This window comes from Hyaena hyaena, unplaced genomic scaffold, assembly GCF_003009895.1.
Source record: "Hyaena hyaena isolate Hyena2069 unplaced genomic scaffold, ASM300989v1 scaffold_41, whole genome shotgun sequence".
NCBI lineage: Eukaryota > Metazoa > Chordata > Mammalia > Carnivora > Hyaenidae > Hyaena > Hyaena hyaena.
Genome location: NW_024080673.1, coordinates 2,198,855 through 2,221,360, shown reverse-complemented (window position 1 = coordinate 2,221,360; position 22,506 = coordinate 2,198,855). Strand labels below are relative to the sequence as shown.

Genomic DNA, 22,506 nt, shown 5'->3' with positions numbered 1-22,506 from the left:
TGCACTAGAGAAGTTTTAGAACTCACATGATGAGCGATCCAGAGGGAGATGCCTTCCTCTTCCAGAATCATCTGCCTGGTAGACGAGACACTGCTCCTTGTGGTTGGCTTCTCAGGGTGGCTTACATCCCAGTGAGTTGTCACCTTGCTTTCTGTCTTCATTTCCTCCATCTCTTCAGTGTAACTCCATAATGACATCTCCCATTAGTGAGTAATTCTTAGGGGAGGCGTCGATTGGTTTGGCCCCCAGCTCACCTTTTATTCAGCTGGCATCAGATCACATGGTTTTGGGGCTCCCAACAGTGACCTCACCCAAATGAGAACCCTTGACTCAGTTCTGTTCTGGCCCTTTGTTGGCAAAGCTAGGATGGCAGCATTTCTGCTGGGAGATAGCGAGCTTTGTGCGAAGGAAATAGGAAGGAGGAGCGCACACAGCAGAATGCTTTGCAGACAGATGTATTTTATGGGTGGGGGTGGAGGGAGAAAAAGGCAGGATTTGGTTCAGCGTTTGGTTCAGGTTCATCCCCCCTGGAGAGAATTCTCATGTTCTGCTAGGAATATGTGGGAGTAGGCAATCCCCTGCCTCCCTCTTCCCAGGTTAAGACACAGAACAGGATAAAATGAAAACCTCTAATTATGTGCAAGATGGTTTATCTCAAATTTGTGATTGTTGCTGCTTCTTGCTGATGAAATCCTAACTGCCCTGTCCTTTCCTTTCCACATCAGCTCATACCCCAGACAACAGCTTTCTGGGATTTGTGGTTGAGCAGCATCTTAACTCCAGCGACATCCACCACATTAACGAAATCAAAAGGCAGAACCAGTCCCTTGTGTATGGCAAAGTGGATAGCTTCTGGAAGGTGAGTCCATCTGTGTGTGTGTGTCTGAAAAGAAGCTTGTTGGGTAATTTAATTTAACTTTGATCCAGGGAGTAATCAAGCCAAGTGCCCAGGGCTTAATGGGATCTGCTTAGAAGTGAACAAGACTATGCAAGGATTTGGCTGTTCAGCATGTGGGTATCTCATAAAGGCTGTATCTGCTCGTTTGCACAATGGCTGCACAGCAAGCCCCGCCGCTCCTTGTTGGGTGTGACACGGTACAGCTTCTTTCACATCCTGTACGTGCTTCTGAAAGTGACAGCCCTGCAGGGGCTGGATATCTTGCACAGAGAACCCCTGTGCCAGGTGACCGTACCTGTTGGGACACGGTATGCGAAGCTAGCGCAGTGCTCTCTGCCTCGGGGAGCGCAGTGAGCTTCATGCCCTCTTAGCTATGGGCAGCATCACCTACCATGGAAGGGAAAAATGCCTGCTGGGGCTGACCGCAGGCACTTTGCTCTGGGAGATCTCGGACGAGACAACATCCTTGGCCACGGCCTGAACCACATTCTAAAAGTGCTGGACTTGGGGACCTCCTGGATGATTTCCAGAGTGTCCATCTGGGGGAGGTACAATAGGAGAGGAGCCAGACAGGAGTGTGATCTGTTGACATGACTTGCGAACCTTTTTACCTGGCAAGTCAGCCTTTGTATGCCAGTGCCATCATTTTGATGGAGGACATGTTTGAATAGGACCCAGCAGTCTCCAGGGCTTCAAGACGTGCTTCTTTATAAACTTCAAAGTCATCACTTTCCAGAATGATCAGGGACTGTGGTCTCCTGTTGTTGTGTCTCGCGTATTAAGGAAGTTAGAAATCTGACCACCGAGTGAGCGCAAGTGGTGTACGGGGTAAAGAACTCCCTGCTGTTGATTTTCTGACATCATGTTCAGAAAAGGAACCATTTTGGTTGCCATGACTGAGGAAGGTGCCGTTGGCTTCTCGGGGGTAGAGGTCAGGGATGCTGCTGACAGCACTCGCTGGACAGTCCCGCAGCAGAGAATTACCCGGCACAAAACATCAGCAGTGCTGACACTGAGAAACCTGGGCTGGTAAATAAGATTTATTCCCTGCATCCATTATTTCACATTTTCTCCTCTCGAGTAAAATAAAATCATCCAAGACTATAAATGGTTATTTAAGACGTTCCCATAAACTTATACATCTTTATTTCCTTTGCATCAAAATCTGCCCTGTGTTGATGGAGCAGTTTTCAGCTGACTCTGAGCCAGACAGGTTCAAAAGGACACGTTGGGTGTTGTCATTCTCAGCTCAGGTGTGAAGTGAGTGAGTCATGGCACTGGTTTTAGGAAGACGTGGGCTCTTTAAAAAAAGAAAAAAAAGTATCACCCCTTTCTCTCCTCCACACCTGCTCAAAGGAAGTAGTTTGCATGTCTGTGTGGACTTGACCTTGCAATTATATCACTTCTGTTTTGGAACCAAGTGCAGCTTCCTTTTAGGTGCCTCTGGCAGTTTTTCAGTTTCCCTAGAAAAACAAAATAACAAATTGGTTCTGAAAGCTTTTTGATCACCTTTTTTTGGATAAAGGAATACTTGCCACTCAAGTCTGATTTTGTTGATGTCAGTCAGAATCCCAGAAGTGTTAGCCATGGTGGCCCAGGGGACTTGTGGCGTGACTTAGAAATCCTTCTGAAAGTCCACAAGTGACCCAACCCCCTTCTCCTACTATGACTCGTCGAAGTATTAAAAAAGGGTGAGTGGTGGTGTGTCTACATTAGTCTTCGAATACCCAGAATCTGGGGTGTTACTTCAGTTTTATAAATCGTTATTGCCCAATATTCTTTCTTTTGAACGTTTATTTACTTTGAGAGATGAGGGATGGGAAGGGTGAGAGAGAGAGAGAGAGAGAGAGAGAGAGAGAGAGAGAGAGAGAATCCCAAGCAGGCTCTTCACTGTCAGTGCAGAGGCTGTCATGGGACTCGATTTCAGGAACCATAAGATTATGACCTGAGCCGAAATCCAGAATCAGATGCTTAGCCAACGGAGCCACCCAGGTGCTCCTATTACCCGGTATTCTTTGATGAGAAAAGGCCCAAAAGATGAAAAATATGGTGAGGTTTTTACATAAATTCAGAACATCTCAAACTTTTAAACACAGTACAGCATGTGAAAATGGTTCCTTTTAACAAGACATCCCTGTCCCCATAGTATCTAGTGAGTGTGCGTGGAAAACAGATGTGCCTTAAGTGTGATGTTAGCGCGTCCCCTTTTCAGGGTTACATTCATTGCTGACTTGAGCCCGCAGGAAGTATTCTGTATTGTTTTCCTGTCCCGTGCCCAATCTGCCCCTACCCAATCTCCTTTGTCTCTAACCTCTTTGGGAAGAGGGGTGACCTCTGCCCCGGGAGGCTGAGGATTTTAGTGGGGGCACGGGGGCGTGTGTACGTTTGGAGTCAACCATCTCGGAATAGCCTCCTTCTCCCTCAGATTGTAGGACTCACTGAAATTCTGAAGTACGTGCTGTGCCTTCAGTCCTATTGCATGTCTTCCCCTCTTCCGAGGGAATCTCCCTAGCTGCTGGGGCCCGTGCATGGGGGATGCCATCACATAGCCCCCACACCCTTGGCTCAGTGGCTCAGGGGGCTGTCCTCTGACCCAAGGCAGCCCAGCACACTGGTGTTTGGCAGCCATGATTCTGGCTCAGAAAGCCCAGCTGGACCTATGAGATTCTCCCCTTGGCATTGGAAAACAGAGTTTTGCAGGAGTTACAGGGAAAGAAACCAAAAGGATGTGTCCTGAGTTGTGATCAGGCTGAGGCAGAAGCTTCCCGGGGGTACAGTGCTGAGGAAGTGGGACCCATTTGGAAACAGAGAATCCTGTTGAGAGAATGATGGAGCCAGACCACAGGGAGGAGAGGTGCCACCCTGAGAGAGGTGGGGTCCTCTGGAGGAGCCGGGAAGGAAGCAGGACAGACAGAAACTGCCCGTGCAGAGAAAGAGAAAGTAGCTGCCAGAGTTGCTCCAAGCTTTCTTTTTTGTAGATCGTGTATCCCTTTGTCACACTCCGTTCCCTTGCAGTATCCTGAGGGATTTCTGTTCCCTAGAGTCATGTGAAGGATAGCGGCTAAATATGTGTGTTCCCTGCTTCCAAATGCTTATCAAGAAACAGTTTGTTAAATATAGATGCTAAGGAGTGGGCTACCTCTTCAGCTTCCCAGTTCTGCCCGCAATTCAAGGCGGAGAGACCTGTGGTCTTGTCCTGACGTTACAGTACATAGTAGAGGGGTGGGAGGGGACCTTGCTGCCGGAATCCCAAAGGCACCGCTTAGGAAACATTGCAAAGCATCCAAGGTGCTTAGCATCAAACGAGAGCTTACAGCCTAATCCCAGGTACAGATGTCTGTCTTATTTCAGGAACTTGTGGATCTGGGTCTCTGATGTCTGCCTCTCGGGCATCTGCTGATCAATCTGATCACCATCATCCACAAACACGTGCCTAGAAGAGAAGTCTACCCAGTGTGGTGGCCAAATTCAAGGCCCCTCAGCATCCTATTACCAAACTCTTTAGGGAATGAAAAAATAGTTGATTGTGTGAAAACAAGATATTTAAAACATTGTGGAAATTAATATTAATTGCTGTCTTGCTTAACTATCTTTATTTATTCCATATTTCTTTAAAAATAGTAGCCTGCACCTAACTGAATCTTGTGTTGATGATACAAGGTCAGCATTTTACATATTTGTGATCTTGCCTTGGTGATCTCATTACTTACCGATGCACCCTTGCTGTGAAAGTAAATGTCTTAAAAGTCTTGCTTGGAGCACCTCAGGGGACTGAGCATAGACTCTGAAGAACCAGCTAGGGCCAGCTTGTGAGGTAGTTAACTGCTTCGAGCCTTCAGGTTCCTGAATGGGAACAATAACACGACCACCTAGAACGGGGCTTCTCAGATGTCCTGTCGCCTATGAATCACCCGGCATCTTGCTAAAATGTCGACGGATTCAGACCTTGGCTGAGGCTGAGACCCCGTGTTGCTCACAAGCACCCAAGCGATACTAAATGTGCTGCAGATGGAAATGCATTTCACATAGCACGGCCTTGGCGGTGCTGGGGATTGTGTGAGGTGCTTGTCCCTGAGCAGCGGGCCAACCAGGGAATAATAACTCCTTTGTCCCCTTTCGTTCAGCTTTCCTGCTGCACTTGTCAGGCCACCAGCTATCTTGTGACATTTCACTCCTGTTAGCGCCTGACTCCAGTGACCACCCCCCACCCCAGTCTCATTTCCCACTGAGCACATTTGTGGAGCCTGGCCCCTTAGAATGGGGTAAACTGTGGCAAGCTGCGGACCCTGAGAGGAAGTGAGAGGTGTGGTGTCTTCCTCATCATCTGCTGTCCTGCTTTGTACTGTTGGCACCTGCTCGGCAATATGCATAGTGGTCAAGGGCACAAGCTGGAGCTGGATTGCCAGGTTCAAGTCCTGCCTCTGCCATCAGCTGCCTGCTGAGGAGCCAGTTCTGAGCCTCACTTGGTCTCCTTTTTCATGGGAATGATAATAGAGTTTCTATAGTGATTAAATGACTCGATACATGCAAAATGCTTGGCAGAAGGCGTGGCACACAGTGAGTCCAAAGAAATGTTTGCTGCTGTTATGAGTATCATTCCTGGGGCCAGATAGAAGACATAGAGGGAATTGATGGGAGTATAAGATGGGGGATAGAGCCCATGAGGAATGGGTAAATACAAGCCTGTCCGAAGATACTCAGATTCCATTTTTTATAAATATTTTTTCCTGTTTCTTTATTTATTTTGAGAGAGAGAAAGAGCACAAGCATGGGAGGGCCAGAGAGAGAGGGAGAGAGAGAATCCCAAGCCGGCTCCGAACTGTCAGTGCAGAGCCCAACATGAGGCTCAAGCTCATCAACTGTGTGGTTGTGACCTGAGCTGAAATCAAGAGCCAGACGCTTCACTGACTGAGCCACCCAGGTGCCCCACATTCCAGTTTTTCTAAACTGTGTCAGCACACTCTGGCTCCCTGGCCAAACCTGGGCCTCCACCTATCTCTGTAAATTTTCACTGGAGCACAGCTGCACCAGTTTGTTTGCTGCCTCTGGCTACCTTTGCACCAAAATGACAGAGTGGTATAGCTGTGACACAGACTCTCTGACCAGCAAAGCCTAGAAGCCTTATTATCCGACACGTTACAGGAAAAGTGTGCCGACCCCTACACTACACAGTGTCACAGGGAAACCAAGGCTCTTTTGGAGGACACATTTGGCCAACAGCCCCAAGCATGGATCTCAGCAGAGGTCTTTTCAGCGTATTTAAGGGGCTCATGATCATGTTCTGGGTGATTGAGGCTGATGGATAAGAAGTACATGGGAAAATAAAGTGTCAGTTTACCGAATTCCCTGGTACCCCAAGACAAAGCCCCTGAGCCCAGCATTTCTTAATAGGCATTTCACACAGTCTGCCGCTTATCAGGTGACCTTCACCTTGGTGGTAAAAGAGGGTCTCCGCTTAGTGCAGGGTTAACATATCTCTGAGCCCTCCACAGCCATCATTTAAGGAGGTGCTTGCCGATTCCTCGGGAGGCAGGGACACAGCGGTGGCCCTTTTACCATCTTGGTTTATAAACCAAGGAGGCAGAAGGATTTGGCTAAGGTCGTGTGGCACATGACATGACTAGTCAGGACCAGGAGCAGGGTTCTGACCTCCCGCCTTGGGCACATGGCTCCCTGCTGCTGCTTGCTCCAGGAGCTGCCCTGTGCTCTTACCCCGGAGGGCGGACCATGTTGAGAGCAGGATTCAGAAGCCAGGAAGCAAGGTCTGCCTGAGTGACGTAGGTGCGCAGCGGAGCCCTGGGCGAATACTAGGGTAACAGGTAAAACCCTTCTCCTGGCTGCTCACTATGCAAACGGGGAAGCCAGCGACAGTTTTGCACAGATTGATAGGCCTTTTTGAGCATTTCAGATTATTACTAGCTCTGTACTCCAAGGGCCTGGCTTGTCTGAGCCCTAACCTGATTGGCAGCAGCCAAATTCGTCTAGTCCCTGCTGAAAATTTGGAAAGCTGCTTTTTATCTGGACTTCAAAGTCCATGTAGTTCTAAAGCATACTCTAAGATGACACGTAGGCCGATAGCCACAGGCTTACGAAATTGGGCACTCAGCACATCTAGAAGCAGGATGCAAACTTTCTGTCCTCTCTGTCCCTAACTTCCTGGCTTTCTTATTCTGTTTTCTGTGCAGCGGCAGCAGCAGCCAGAGTGATTATTTTGTGTATTTTCTATTTTTTTTTTTTTTTAAATTTTTGAGTGGGGGAGGGGCAGAGAAAGAGGAAGACACAGAATCCGAAGCAGGCTCCAGGCTCCAACCTGTCAGCACAGAGCCCAGCTCGGGGCTCAAACTCATAGCTGTTAGATCGTGACCTGATCCCAAGTTGGATGCTTAACCGACTGAGCCACCCAAGTGTTCCAAGAGTGATTGTTTTAAAAATATAAATGGCAACATATCACCCTTTTTCCCAAAACCCTGCTGTGGCTTCATTTTAAACGTAGGGCACCTTCCATTTATGGTGAAATCCAGTCTCCATCAGATGGTTTAGTGGGGTTCTCTGCACACACGCCCTGTCTGCTCTGCACCCGCCACTCTCCCTCAGCACCCCTAGGCTCTGGCTACACCTCCCCTAGGCTCTGGCTACGTGGAATCCTACACACCACTCCCTCCCCGCTGAGGGGCTCAGCCTCTGTAAAGGCTGCTGCCTGCCCTGGCTTACCCCATCGCTAGCCTCCAGAGGCTACCCTGTCACGTGCGCCCTTAACCAGATGTCACCCTTCCCCATCTCTATCACTGTATCCTCTTCCTTCCTTTTAAGCAATGTTAATCGATTTGTGATCATGTATTTTTTTTTTCTGTCAGCCTCTCCTTACTTGTTAGACTCTAAACTCCTTGAGGGCAGAGCTCAATGATTTTGCTTCAGCCAGCACAGTGCCTGGCACATAGTAGGTGCTTAGTAACTACTTGGTGAATAAACCCATCTCCTCTCAGTTTTATTTAATATATCTGATTTATCTGGGAATCCTCAGATACAGCTTGGAATGTGTTTCGCTCTGGGCACTGCCCTGTGCTCTCTGGTCTCAGGGATCTTGGATTTGAGGAAGAGTGGAGCTATGTGGGTGCCGACCCTGCAGACACAGCAGGAGGTTTTCACAACCCCCCCGGGGAAGTGAGCAATGAAATGGCATGGCAAGAATGCTGAGGAGGGCCGCTGGGGCTTGTCTCAGGACTGGCTTTGCCGGCATCTCTGTGATTTGGAGACAGGCACCTCCGGCCTCTCCTTTCTACACTTGCATGCATGAAAGTCTTCATGAAGAGGAATGAATTGCTGATCCACACAATATGTGTGTACCTCAAAATAGTGCTGAGGGCAAGAGCCTAACATCAAAAAGAATATATAGTGTATGATTCTGCATATATAAAACTCTAGAAAATGCAGACTAACCTATAGTGACAGAAGGCAGATGGGTGGTTGGCTGGGGAGGGGTGAGGGAGAGGTGGTCCATGTCCACCGTGCTTGATGGCGGTGTGATGGGCTCACGGTAGATCTTTATGCCAGCATGTATCAAATCATATGCTTTAAACATGTGCGGTTTCTTACATGCCCAATACACCTGCCTCCGTAGGGCTGTTAAAAATAAATCCAAGTTGGCCAGCAGTGACCTGTGGGAGACACCCGGCCTCTGGCCTGCAAGCTAAAAATGTCTTTTTTTACATTTTGAAAGTCATAAAAGGAAACCATAAAAGCCAAAAAATATGTGAGAAACTTTGTATGTTCCCACAAAGTCTAAAATATTTGCTGTCTGTCCCTTTGCGGAGTGAGTTTGCTGACCCCTGGAAGAGAACAATACTTACTCACCTGTGTTCTCGGGAGCCCTGGGGACAGGCTTCCACGGGGAGTCAGGGGGCAGCAGCTCTGATTTATCTGTGGCCTAGGTTTGCATTCCCGGTCAGACTTCCCTGGTTAAAAAGGGTTTAACTGCTTTAAACAGTTAAACAGAAAGGTTGAAAGTCTCTAGACCAGTCAGCTTCTGAGTCTGAGATAGAATCCCATTCTAAAAACTGTATATCTAGTTTACTGATTTGGTTGACTTGGGCTCAGTTTAAATTAATGCAAAACTGGAAATGGGAGTAGTTTGGAAAAATGCCATCTTATCTTGCAGTAGGAATTAGCTGCTCTTAGTATATTGTTTTAATGAGCCCCCTGGGACCTTTGTAATTAAAGAATGTACTGGAATCCTTGAAACGGCCACATTTTTTTGTAGGTAGGTTAAACCTTGTCCTTTGTGTTTTTTCTGTCTGTCTGTCTCTCTCTCTCTTTTTTTTTTTTTGGCCAGACTTTTCTTTCCAGATAACACAGAGATAAACCAGGTAAATTTAAACCTACCTTAAGTCAAATGGGCATATGTTTTGAAATAATGAAATTGGAATCAGTTTTGTTGAATTTGCTGGAAAATATAATGCAGTCGTGGCTCTTGCCAAAAAAGTATTCCCAAGCATCCTTCTCTCTCCCCCGCTTTATTCCCCTTGAGGGAAAACTTGGGTAGGAAAGACCTTGTCAGGATCCCTTGGAGGGCCATGCTTGCCAGAGGCAGGAAGCGAGTTGCTTTTCCTCCACAGGAGCCCTCATGTACCTGTGGGGGTGTAAGCCCCTCCCAGGGCAGACGCTCGGCCCTCCTCAATCCCCCATGCATGGTTTGCTCTCTGGCTGTGTTCCTGGCAATTGTTAAAGTGCAGTCACATCACATCGCCTTTCTGCCAAGTTGAAGTACGAGCTTGGAGTTGGGGCTGGGGCGAAGGGAACAGAAAAGAGAAACCAAGTGCAAAGAGAAATGGCAGAAACAAACCATTGGCTTTTAGGTTCTAAGGACTGTGGTGCAGGTGACTTAGGGATTGTTCAAAAATAGTGGTGGTTGCATGCTAACTGTACCTGAACCCCGAGTGGCATCCCCTGTAAGCACGTTGGTGTGTGGTAAGCAAATGAGTGCAGGTTTGAACATCGCATCGGGAGCTCAGAGAATCCGTGGGCAGCCTTTTTGCCTGTCTCATCACCTTTGTGGTCTGTTGATTCTGTTGCCTGTTTCAGCAAGCTTTCTGCTATCATCTTAAAGCCATTGAGGTTTCCTTGTCCGTTGGCAGAGAGAACACATTCTCCTTGTCGTACTTGTCAGCCCAGAAACACCGATTAGAAACAGTCTAGAGCAGCTGGAGGAGCCCTGGCTGAAAGAGCAGGCACCCAGATTCTGATTTCAGCCACACCACTCCCTGGCCACATGTCCTTATAGTTCATTTGCCCTTCGGTCTTGCTCTCCTCATCTGTAAAATGAGGCAGAGGACTGAATATTCTCTTGTTTTGCTCCCTAGAGTTTTATGATTCTATAATCTAAACTCCTTCTTGACCTTCTCTAATTCCTTCAAGAGCAAGGGCACAGAGAAGATGGCCTATAAGACAACTTTATGGGCCATCAGATATAGGGCAGAGGGATGGTAATTGGGCCAGGCCAGGCACAGAGTCCATAAAGCCAACTGTCCGAGGAAAGGATGGGGTTGCTGTGACTTAGCGGCCATGTGGGTAAAAGAGATTTAAAGGATTCATTGACAGTAAAGTCGTGTGAGTCAACAGTATGGGAAGCTGTCAAGCATTGGTCATGGACCTTCAGTTGAGGCATAACATGTAGAATGAAGGGCCAGTAGTTCTCATCCACTTGAGAGCACCTAGCATACTCCAGTCCCTGCTGATGCTCAGGGTATGTTGGAGCAGTTCTTTCTTCTGCAGGGGTGAGGCTGGCAGTGTTCGGAGCATGGACTGCAGGGCTAGACCAGTGGGGCTCCGTCCTGGCTCTACACTGATGAGCCGTGTGGTTGCAGACAAGTCTCTTAATCTCCCTGTGCTTCTGCTGTCTCACCTATAAAACAAGTGGTAATAATAGCACCAACTTGAGGGTCCCTGTGAAGATCACATAAGTTAATAAATATAACGTTGTTAGTTTTCTTTTTCTACAATGCCTGGTGTTCATTAATATCTGTTAGTTTTTGCCGTTACTGATGTTATTATCTAGGCAAATTAGAGCTTTGGGGTTGAAAGGAGTACAACGTGGGGAGGCTCAGAGTCATGCTTTATGAAGACTGATGGAAGAAAATGACATGTCTGGCCAAGAACAAAAGCCTTGACTAAGGCAGGTGGGTGGGTGAGGACTCCACAGGGGTAGCAAACAAGGTAGGAATCAGATTTATCCTGAATGACCCTCTGAAGGGCGGGTAATGGGCTGCTAGGGAACTTTCTGAGCTTTCAAAGAATAACAGAGGAAGCTTAACTACCAGCGTCATGCAGAAATGAGGTGAGCCACCTGGGAAGCCCTTAACACCTGTCATTGTTGGCTGGAGGGACACTGGCGAGGCTTTGAGAGAGGTTATCACTAATGCCAGGAGGATGTTGGACTGCCGAAATTGTACCAGTGACTCGGAGGTCCTGCATTTGTAGAATGTAGGTGGAAAGGGGCAGGAAGCCGAGGGACAGGAAGGAACACTCCAAGGAGCAAGAGTCTATTCACGGGTTCGGTGCTACCAAGAAAACACGCTGGGGGGTGCCTGGGGGGCTCAGTCGGTTAAGCGTCCAACTCTTTGTTTCGGCTCAGGTCATGGTCTCAGATTCATGAGTTTGAGCCCTACATTGGGCTCTGTGCTGACTGTGGAGCCTGCTTGGGATTCTGTGTCTCCCTTTCTCTCTCTGCCTCTCTTCTGCTTGCTCTCTGTCTCTTTCTTTCTCTCAAAATAAATAAACAAACATTAAAAAAGAAAGAAAGAAAACATGTTGGCCAGTTGACTGCTCTTTTGTGACGGCCCGGCTTTATGCCTAAAGTAACAGATACAGCTTCAGACCCCACAGACCAATTCTAACTCACAGACATTCTTCTTTAACCACAGTATTTTTAAATTAGGGAAGTTTTCCACTTGGGAAGGTTCATTTGAAAGGCCAGAACTCCTAGCTTCTCTTGACAGTGCAGATGGTGTGACAAATTGGACTCTAACTCCTCACGTGCCAAACATTGGCTGGAGCTTAGCAGTGGCTGTGCCGACATATGGGTTAGGGGTTGTTCTGGGGATGACAGTCCTTCTAGGGCCTTCTCTAACACTTGTGTTGGACCATCAGACATATTTGAGTATTTGACCTTGTACTGAGGAGGCAAGGGAGAAGATACTTTTGTCTAGTCCTCTCACAGAATAGGTTTCCTTGGAAGAGGGTAAAGTTTGAGAAGGAACTTTGAGTGCAATCCTGAATGTTTCATCCAGGCCAAGTCGCCTGTCAAATGGCCTGTTCAGGAGTCTGGCACTTTTTGAGGCATGAGGGTGGGCCGAGCGGAAGGCCAAGCTCCTTTTTCCCTCGCTCAGCTCCAGCAGGAACCGCAGGTTCTTAAAATCTTTGTTAGACTCAGAGACTTTTCTTTTTTTTTTTCCGGAGCCCAGCCCATGAGCACTTTCCAGTCAGCAGCCCAGCCCCGACAGGACCTTCCAGAGATGCCTCTGCCAAGTTAACCTTGCGAGTGAAGCTAAGCTTTCTTCTTTGGGTCGGCAGGGAGGGGGTGCATTCTTCATTAGGAAGAATGCATGGCAGGAAACTCTGTACCTGGGACCTAGAACCTGTTGGGTTATTGCTCTTGCATAATGTAATAAAGTCTTCAGGTTCCTTTCCACCCGTGAAGGGAGACTTCTCCTTAGAACTCTGCCGACAGACCCTCCCATGGCTGTATTTGGAAACCATAGCTCTGTGTCACGTCCATGCAGACACTGGTGTGGTCCTTTTGCGTAGCATTGATGTATTCTTTTTTTTTTTTTTTTCTTTTTTTATTGAAATGATTTCCTTTCTGTGTTCCAGGGAATGGCCCTAAACCAACCAGTTAAGTTGGTTCTCAGAATCTAGGTCAATGTTAAACACATTTGCCTGATGTTAAGTTCCACCTGGGAATTTGTTAAATATCCAGATGCCAGGGACTCCCCTCCGACTCAGCTCATCAGAATCTCCAGGGAACTGTATGTTCAGCAAGTGCTCCCGGTGATTCCTTTAAGAAGGCAAGCTTGGGGCACAGTGTGCTAGCGAGTCACCCATTTTCCTACAACAGAGAAACCTTAATTGCTTCCTTTCCACGCACGATGCACGGCTGCTGTGGAGTCAACAGCCACCTCACACTGTGGGAGACGCTTACGCCCTTGTTTTATGAGGCTGAATCCTGAGTCTGGGCCCTTGATTCCCAGGGCAGCACACGAGCCTCATGGCCCGTTGCCCCACGGATCCGCCTTTTTATTTCCACGGTCGTAGCAAGTCACCTAAATAAATCCATGCAAGGGAACAGTCAGCTGACGTGGGTCCTCAGGAATGCTGGCCTTGTAGCTCAGTCATCCCTGTGACACTTTGCAGAAATGTGAGCAGCTGCAGAGCCTCACGAAGCACGTATCCATTTCACAGGTGATAAAACAAAGCGTGAGGGATGTTTAGGGGAACCGAACCCACCGTAAGGGTATGGATAAGTGATCATCTTGATCTCATTTCTTAGACGGAACATTTATGCTTTAGAAAAGTCAGTGATGGTCCAAAGGTTTGTGTGATAGATGGGAGAATTCTAGGCCTTGTCTCAGGTGGTTGGGGAGGCATTTGAGGGGCCTCAGGGTGGAGAGTATTTCCATGGTGCCCCCTGTGAGAACCGCCAGCAGTTGCCTACTCTGTCAGAGACTGGCATTCCTCCCAGAGGCATAAACAGCTGAGTGCGAAAGAGTGCAGCTGTGAGGAGAAAACATATAAAAGTATCATGGGTGAAAAGAGGCCCCTTGTGCTCAGCAGAGGGTCTGTCCTCCAAAAGCCAGGCCTGGCTTGGGTAGCCGGGGGCTGAGGCAGCCAGCGAACATCCTGAGGGTGGGGTGCTTCTGGAAGGTTCCGAAGCACTGCCTGCCTGCTCTAATTGTGCTGTGATGAGTTCATTTGTAACTCTTAGTAAACACAGCTGTTGTGGTTGTAATTTGCCTCAAGGCTTTTTACTATTACTCCAACCCTAACAGTTTGGCAGCCGATCTGGGAACAATGGTGATTAGGAGATGGGAAAAGAAGTTGCTGTGTGAGAACCAAGAGGGAGCAGAGAGGGAGAAGAGCAACGGCTGTCCGTGGACAGAAGCCACTGAACGAGCCCAAGTGTGTGAAAGCCACGTTCTGTGGACAGGGGGACAGCATCCCAGGTGGTGACCAAAGGGTCTTAGGTGCCCAAATGCTGAACAGCACAGGAAGAAGTCCGAGGACCCATGCAGATAGGGGTTACAAAAGCACAGCAAGTCTGTTCATTCAAGCAAAGAAAGGGTTAAGACCATTCTTGGAGCGAGATTCCTACTCCTGGGAACTTGGGACAGCCTGCAAGTCCCGGCCTTCTGAATATGATTGGGCACAAATGTGTAAGAATAACTGAAATGGTGTATCCATGATGATATTTTCCCTCCTATTGGACGCTATTAAAGTACAGCGTATAGGAAAAATGTTTCGGATGAGAATTCTAGGTATAGTCTGAATTCTTCCAAAGGCAGAGGTGTAGCTTGAGGGGACATGCCCATACTCGGCCGTGCCGTGCAGCAGTGGCTGGGCCAGGAGGACATAGGGGCATTGTTGGATCCTGAGGTGCTGAGGACGGGGGCAAAACTGGGGCTGGGGGCGTTCCCACACACCTCCTCGTAGCTTCTCAGCCCGCCTGAAGTTGTTCGGTCCTGGGGGACTTGAGAGATTGCCAAGGACACTGCCACCCTCCCCACTTGAGAAAGGCAGCCTGGGGAGGAGAGGAGCTTGGATGTCTTCATTCTTTCTTTGATTCAGGAACGCAAGTCCCCCGGGCTGTCCCAGCTGCATCCTGGGAGAGTAAAGTTCATTCCCCATGAGCACTGCTGGGAAGCAGTTCAGACATACCTGAAAAAAGGATGCCTTTAAATGAGTTCCCTGTGGTCCTTACATCAACCCTTGTTTGGAAGCTCAGCAAAGAGAGCAAAACCATGGCTATAGGAAGAAATTAGAAATGTGGATTTCTGGCTGTTTCTGGGAGAGGAAAGCAAAGTAGCAGTATTCTTACAGAAGGAAGTGAAGAAGCAACTTAAAAAATCTGGGAATGTGGAGTCACATAAGCCAGTTGAACGTGTTGGGCCAGTTGAAGGCAGTTTGACCTCTTTCCCTTCTTGTCTACACTGCCATGGCAAAAGGGTACGTGGGGTGCTAGTGTGAGCTGGCACCCAGGTAGCTTCCCATCCCCACTGGAATCCTTGAGAAATAAGTTTTGGTAGAAGCAGAAGCCATGGAATTTACACTGTGGAACCTGCTACATCACTGAAGAGTCCTATCATTGAGACTGTGAAACAAGCCATGCAAGGGCAGAGCTCGCTGATAGAGTTTTATGTGAAAAATAAAGACTGGGAGTGTATTTCACCCTGTGGAGTGTTTGCTGGAAACATCATCCACCATTGTAGTATACGCAGAGATATTATAACATGGAGCCACAGTGATAAACCAATTTAGAAAAAAATTATAAATGTACTGTGTGTGCTTCTGAAATCGTATTTAGTGTCTATATACAATTTCATACTTAAATAAAAATCATATAAGCAGCATATGCTCATAAAATCTGGCTGTGCAGCCCTGAGTACTGAGTCCATCTGTACTAGAGATAAGGACTCCTCCCAGGAGGCCTGGTCCAGCCTCTCAGGACTGTGGAGCTCCAGGGAACACTGCAGTTATCCCTGCTCGTGTGGAATGCTTACGGCTGGCTGGCCTTTGCTTCTCCCTTCCCTGATTCTATTTCTGACTAGATAGAGCTCCTTTGGGAAGTGATGATGGTAACTGCCAATATTTAAGCGCTTCCTCCGTGCCAGGCATGATCCTCGAAACAGCACTGTCAAGTCAATACTGGTATTAACCCCGTTTTCAAGTGAGGCACTGAGGCAGGTGGAGGTGAAGGTCCCCCAGGCTGAGTCAAGCTTTGAATTGAAGGGGCATATACTGTGGCCAGTCCTCTCGACGGCCTCCTAAGGAATGGGCTGTCTGTGGCAGCCTCTTCTTTCTCGTGCACACCTCCTCACATCTCAAGAGGCCGAATCAAATCCATGATAGCCTAGGACACATTTCAACGAATAGTCCTGTAGGATTCTTAGTGAAGAGCCAGTGAAACGGAATGAGTGAGACTCCTTTGCCTTCGTCTCAAATCTAAAGGCCTCTAAAGGTAAAATCTGGCCATTTTTATTATCTGTAATGATATGTTGTAAAGACTGTTGTCGTCTAGGACCACTTAGGAACCTACTTGTATATCAGGACTTGCAGCGACATGTCTGCCCTCTGGGAGGCTCACTCAGAGACAGAAGTACTGACCTGACTGTGTGAAAAGTAGGGGAAATTGAAAAATGAAATCAAACACTAGGTGGTAGAAGGACAAGTCAGGAGTCTGCAGACAAAACTCCTAAGGCCTAAGTGCTGGTCCACATGCTCTTGGTTTGGGGAAATCCACCTCACATCCTTAATTAAGTTCCAACAAGCATCTCCTCGGGTGGAAGAGGGAAGAGAGGGCCAGTGGTTATGGTTGGTGGGAGGGAAGGAGCCTGAGAAGCCTTGACCTCTGTCCCCAGGCCGCTGAGGTGTTGACTGCAGAGCGGGAGTCTGTGGGGCTAGCGCATCGACTTGTCCACCGCACAGGCCCAGAGGACACCATTGCCGCTGCATGGAATGGAGTAAAGCAGGGCACACCCTGACATTCCAGGCCAATCAGGATTCATTCCGGGTCCTCAGAGCCGGCTAAGCTTTGGCCAGGCCTCCAGATGGTGCCAGCTTACTTGTCGTGAGTTATGCCAGGCCGGCAGGAGCTTCCCAGCAGCCCTGTGCAACAGCAGTTACTGCATTTTCCCAGGAGGAAACCTGGGTCTGGGAGACCTGGAATTCGCACCCCCTGCCCAGGAGAGGCTGCACCCAGCCTAAAGGCCTCCTTTTCCTTTTTTCCCCTCTTTGCTCCCTTCTCCCTCCTTTCTTATTTTCCTTTCTTTCCTCTCCTCTTCCTCTCTTCTTCTCTCCTTTCCTCCCCACTTCCCTTTTCTCTTCCCATTAACAACAACAACAACATTTGGTTCATTGGCTAGAAGTGATGCAGACCATTTGCTGCAATTGATGCAAAGAATTTGTCCTAAGTCAGTGTCTTCTTTATTTTGTTACCCAGAAGTCCATGATGATGTTTTTGTGGAGTGGCATTTGGGTCATTTCAACCAGTGGCAGTTTGAGTAATAACTCGGAGAGGTGGAGGCGTGGCTGCTTTTGCAGACAAATGCCTCACCGTTTGGACTGCAGAGTACTTCCTCCTCAGGCATCTCTAAGCACAGCATACCACTTCTTCTGGAAGAACCTTGCTGGTGAGCCAGAGGTAGAAGGTAAAGGATCCCGCATCCTTACCCAGTGGCCTGTTGGATGCCTGTTGGAACTACCAGGCCTCCTTGCGTTCTTCAGTGGAGGCCAGGGTCCAAAATAATACATCGGTTTTGCTTACTCATATTTTGTGAGAATGTAATGGCTCCCACAAGATCATAATCCAAGGGTAGGGCCTCCCAACATGAAACTCAGTTGGCAGCCAGCATAGGTGTTTCTTCCGGTGCCGTCCAACGTGCGATGACGTCCGTAGACCTGGACAGATCCCAGCTCTGAGCAAATTGCATCAATGCCTTAACCATGGTGCTTACGCTGCAGATGGGCGCACAGTACCTGTTACGCCTGACATGAGAGTCAGACGAGATGCTTGTGAAAATACTTATTAAACTATCCCAAGCTGGACAGTGTGCCGATGAACTTTTCCCTTTTCCCTTGGATCCACCAGAAGTGCATTCAGCTGAAATGAGGAAAATGCCTCACCCATAGTGCATCAGACAGGGCTTACTCCTCTCACATAAAAAGGTCTTGGGGTCAGCCGTCAGGGGCTCATTAGAATCACATTAGAATCACATTGTTCACATTAGAATCACTAAAGACCCAGGCGTCTTCTGTCCTGCTTTGTCATCCTTATTAGCACATTGGCCTGCTGTCTGCTGATCACAAGTACTGCTACAGATCCAAGCAAGTCCCGTATCTGTGGTCACAGCAGAACGAAGGGCCAAGGGGCTAGAGCCGGCCATGTCTATTCCTGTTATTAAGAAACAAGCTTCCTGGGGCACCTGGGTGGCTCAGGGATGGTTAAGCATCCAACTTGGGCTCAGGTCGTGATCTCGCAGTTCGTGAGTTCGAGTCCCACGTCAGGCTCTGTGCTGACAGAGTGGAGCCTGCTTGGGATTCTGTCTCCCTCTCTATCTGCCCCTCCCCCATTTGCACTCATTCTCTCTTTTTCTCTCAAAAATAAATAAACATTAAAGAAAGAAAGGGCACAGAAGCTTCCCCTGGCCATCTGTCTAGTATATTTCTCATCATTCACTCCGGGTCACATAGCCGTCCTTGGCCGCAGGGGAGGCAGGGAAAGTGGAGGAGGGGACAGTTGTGATTGGCTTATCAATCAGATCCATTGTGTCCTCAAGAGTATTCGGATTCTTATAACAAGGTAGAAAGGAAGGGAAACGGATTTTAAGAGTATGGCACATTCACTTACCCCTTTCACTCATCAAAACTGACGGTTGGATGGCAGAGCACATCAGGGACAGTATTGGCAGAGATAAAGTAAAAAGCCTGTGTCCTCACAGGGCTCTGCCTTCCCCCGCTGGTGTGACTTGGTTTTTCTAAGGGATCCCACCATCAAAACCGGTAACTTTTTTCACAGTTTGGTCCTTTCTCCTCGACTTGTTTCCTTGCTCCTCTTCTCGGGATCAGAACTGCCACCAACTTCTCTTGTACAGAGACCTGGCTAATGCTCACACTGGATGTGTGTCCCTTCAGGTTCCTCAGGCTTCTTTCTAGCACGGTCCTCAACAAAATCCGTGTGGCTTCTACACCCAGCATATGCTTAGCCGCTTTGCCTAGCCCTCCACTCTCTGCGGGCTCCTGGCTCACCCCTGCTCAGCTCCAAATTTGTCCTTTCTAACTGTGCTGTGAAAATGGATCTGGGCCCTAGAAATATTTTTCCTTTGCAGCTGGCGCTAGAGCATGGTCAGTTAGAGGGTGCTGGAAAGACATTGCAGGGGGAAAAGGATTTTTGTGCCTGGTTCTCTAGCAGCCCCTGCAGCACCGAGGTCCTGCAGCCTTAGAGGGGACATGGGGACCGTGAGGCTGGGCCAGGGTGTGTGAGCTCGGAGCTTATCAGCAGGGAAACCGAGCCTGTGGCAAGGTTGCAATTTTTTTTTTTATGGATCGTTTTTGTCTCTCTCTTATTTACCTTTACCAAACTCAGATTTAACAGGCCATCTGGTCATATAAGTGTAGAAAGCCCTAGAGGCAGGATGTCCCAATTAAGAGCATGGGCTATAGAGACAGATCGGGATTCATTTCCAGGCTCTACCACTTCCTCGCTGCGTGCTCCTCTGACTGACACCTCACTGCTCCGAGCCTTAGTGTTCCCAGCTGTAAAGTGGGGGTAGTAAGTACTGACCCATAGGGTCATCTGGATTACTTGAGCTCATTCTTGCCAGTGCACATATGTAGTACAGTGCGCGGCACATAGTAATCTCGCCATAGATACTCACATGATGATGCGGTGGCCTTTTTAGAGGCACCCCAGCTCTCGGGGGGTGGCCAGACTGGATAATTCCTTAGTGCTCACCCCTCGGCTTCCTGGCTGTAGTGGGCGGGAACCTGGCTACAAGGCCTCCTGCCTTGCCTCATCCCCATATCTGTTTTCTCTGCTGCCTGTTCTCTTTCTTCTCCATCCTTCCCTCTCTCTCCTGCTCTTCTCCGTTCTAGTGCTTCTCTCCGTTCTTTCTCCCTCTATTTAAGCTTCTGCTGTGATGAATTAACCATGTTTGATGAAACAGTTTAGAAATGTTTGCTTAGGGCTTTGCAGAAACACATGTGCGTTCGTTCTGAATATTTTATTCTCGTGTGATGACTCGCTAGTATTACTTGTCTCCAGGGTCAAGTGTTCCCTTCTAGTTTTGTTCTTTCAGAAATGAGATAAGAAGGAAGTGTGATTCTGGCTGTGACCCAAAAGACAGATGAGTCAGGAACAGACACAAAGGTCTCAGTGTAAGCGGTTTCTTGTCCTTGTGGGGAAACATCTGTAACTTGCGAGGGCTCCCTTTCGCCAGCTGGATATGAAGTTCAAAAAATTGAATTTCACACAGGCAGACCAGCTGATGGTGGCAGTGCGCTGGCACCCAGAAAAAGTGGTTGGGTGGGGCAAGTACTGCCTCTGGTGCGGCCAGGCCTCCCACCAGGCAGCGGCTGGGGCCACGCCGTGGCTTCCTGATGGCAGGCACCCAGGGGTCTCATTCACATGTGGGTCCCCGGTGCCCGCCAGGCCCTGGCCACAAGAGGCACAAAATAATATTTGAAGAGAGTGAAATGTGAACATTTCCAGTGGACCCAGAGAAGCATGCTATTGATTCCATTAATAGCAGCTCCAGCCTCTTTCAGGGAAAGGAAAGAAAAAGAAAAAGTTGGCACTTGGACCCGCGTTACCATGGTGAAGGGATTAGGCTGGGGGGTTCTGGACATCAGTTGCCCTGTGGCCCTGGGCACATTTTAACCTCCACAGACCCTGCTTTGTCATTCAACAAAAATGACACTGACAGTGCTCAGGTTGTAGGGCTGTAGAGATGAAATAAAGAAGGTCAAGGAGGGCTTAATTTAGTGTGTCTGCTCCATGGTAAGTTCTCAAGGAAGGTTTGCTGGCAGCTTCCTCTCCTTTAGGTCAAGGAAGGTGTCGCTCAGACTGAGAGATTCTTCGCATTAAGAAAGGATTAAGAGATCATTTTCTGTTCTGATCTCTCCCAAACCTCTTTACCCACCAACTTGTTAAACTTCATCAGCCAACAGGGATAATAGTAGGCATCTCATGGGATTTGGGGCAGGAGTAAGCTAGAACTATACATGCAGTGTGGTTCCTGGCATACGGTAAATGTGCAATAAATGGAAGTTATTATCTTACTACATCTTATCACTCAGCACCAAATGCTCATTGTCTGTGATTGCACTTAAGTTAGAAAACGGCTTTATGTCATTACAAGACAGGGGAAACCTCCCCGGACTTGCTGTGCTGAGGTAGTGCGGAAGGAGGGACGCAGATAAGGGGCAGACCGCTCCCTGCCCCCTTACCACCCAGCACCTGTAGCTTTCAACAGGCCACCTGTTTTCTCTGAGCTTCGCTTTCCTTATCTACTACCCTCAGGTTTGCTTTGGAGATGTCAGCAGTGAAGGGTGTAAATGTTGGGGCCATACCAGAATGGGAGCCATTGTTCTTATGATTCGGTCTTGATTCAGGGCTCTTGATTTATGGGCTGCCATCCATGTGGTTAGCTATTTGTGTGTTTGCCATGCCCCAGCCAAGTGGGTTATATTGCAGTTTCTAACTTTCCACAGGGTAAGAACCTTGCTTCATTTATTCCAAATACGTGTGTCCTGGGTGCCAGACATTGTTCTAAGGTCTGGTACTGTAAGAGTAAATAGGTTATAAGCTTGCCTTCAAGGAGCTTATATTCGAATAAAGAAAAAGGCAATAGGTCACTAAATAATTCTATAGTACAGGGAAATGTTGTATAAGCAATAATAAAACAAAGGAAGGACATGGAGAATGATGGAAGCCCCCCCTTTTTTGAGTGGGGTACTCTTTTGAATGTACCCTTGCCCGCCCTCCAAATTCTAGTAAAGCCCTTTAAATTAGAACAGCCTGTGTCATTTTGTGTGGGAATGAGTTCTGATGTCTTTCTAAATCATGGGAAGGTTGAATTCCTGTCTTTGACCTCATTATCATGACTTTATAGAAGCGTTGTGGTTCCAGGTACCCAGATAAATGCCTGGAAAGAGTGTTTGGTTCTAGAAATGGCAACATTTTTCGGAAATCCTGCCCAGGCTCCCTAATGCACTTCATGTTCTTAGCAGTTTTAAAACTTGCATTCAGCTCTTGTGAACTTGGCCTTTAGAGGTCTGTTCTCTCAGTCATTTCAAATTAGCAGTTCTTAAGAAGTTGATTTTAGCTGCCTCCCTTCCCTGGGCCCTTGCTAAAAGTAAATGTAGGTCTTTTATGGGAAAAACATACTCAAATGTGTATTTTTTTAATGAAAACTGTTATTTGCCTAATAAATTCCGGTGCTGTGAGACCGGTTTGGGTTTTCCGGAATGTGGAAGAGCCTATATGAGCTGCCTCATTTGTAATGCGAGCCCTGGAATGTTGTGGTCCCCAAACCTACCTGCTGCTCTTAGGTTACCTGGAGAGCTGGTAAAATACCAGTGCCCAGGCTCCTCCTCAGACCAGCTAGATCCGAATCTCTGCCAAGCAGATACAAGCTCCCCGGGTGGTTAGTGTGCAACCAAGGTTAACCACCACCATTGTGGCAACTTCTTTGTATCTTATGGGGAGATTCAGGCTGCCAGGCAAGCGATTTCAAAGGGTGGTTTTCAAATAGAGCGTGCATCAGGGTCACTGGGAGCTGGGCAGAAGCCGGGATCATCCCCAGAGGTCTGGATGCAGTGAGACCGAATGGGACCTCAGGATC

General features: G+C 48.1%; 1 protein-coding gene across 7 annotated transcripts in view; it reads left to right on the top strand.

The window, feature by feature from the left end:
* MGAT5 (alpha-1,6-mannosylglycoprotein 6-beta-N-acetylglucosaminyltransferase) overlaps positions 1-22,506 on the top strand; it is a 330,034-nt gene that overhangs the window by 240,757 nt on the left and 66,771 nt on the right. For all 7 annotated transcript variants that reach the window (XM_039229960.1, XM_039229959.1, XM_039229962.1 and 4 more), the window contains one exon: positions 726-859. In XM_039229960.1, the coding sequence (XP_039085891.1) occupies positions 726-859 (134 nt within the window). The remainder of the gene's footprint in view (positions 1-725; positions 860-22,506) is intronic.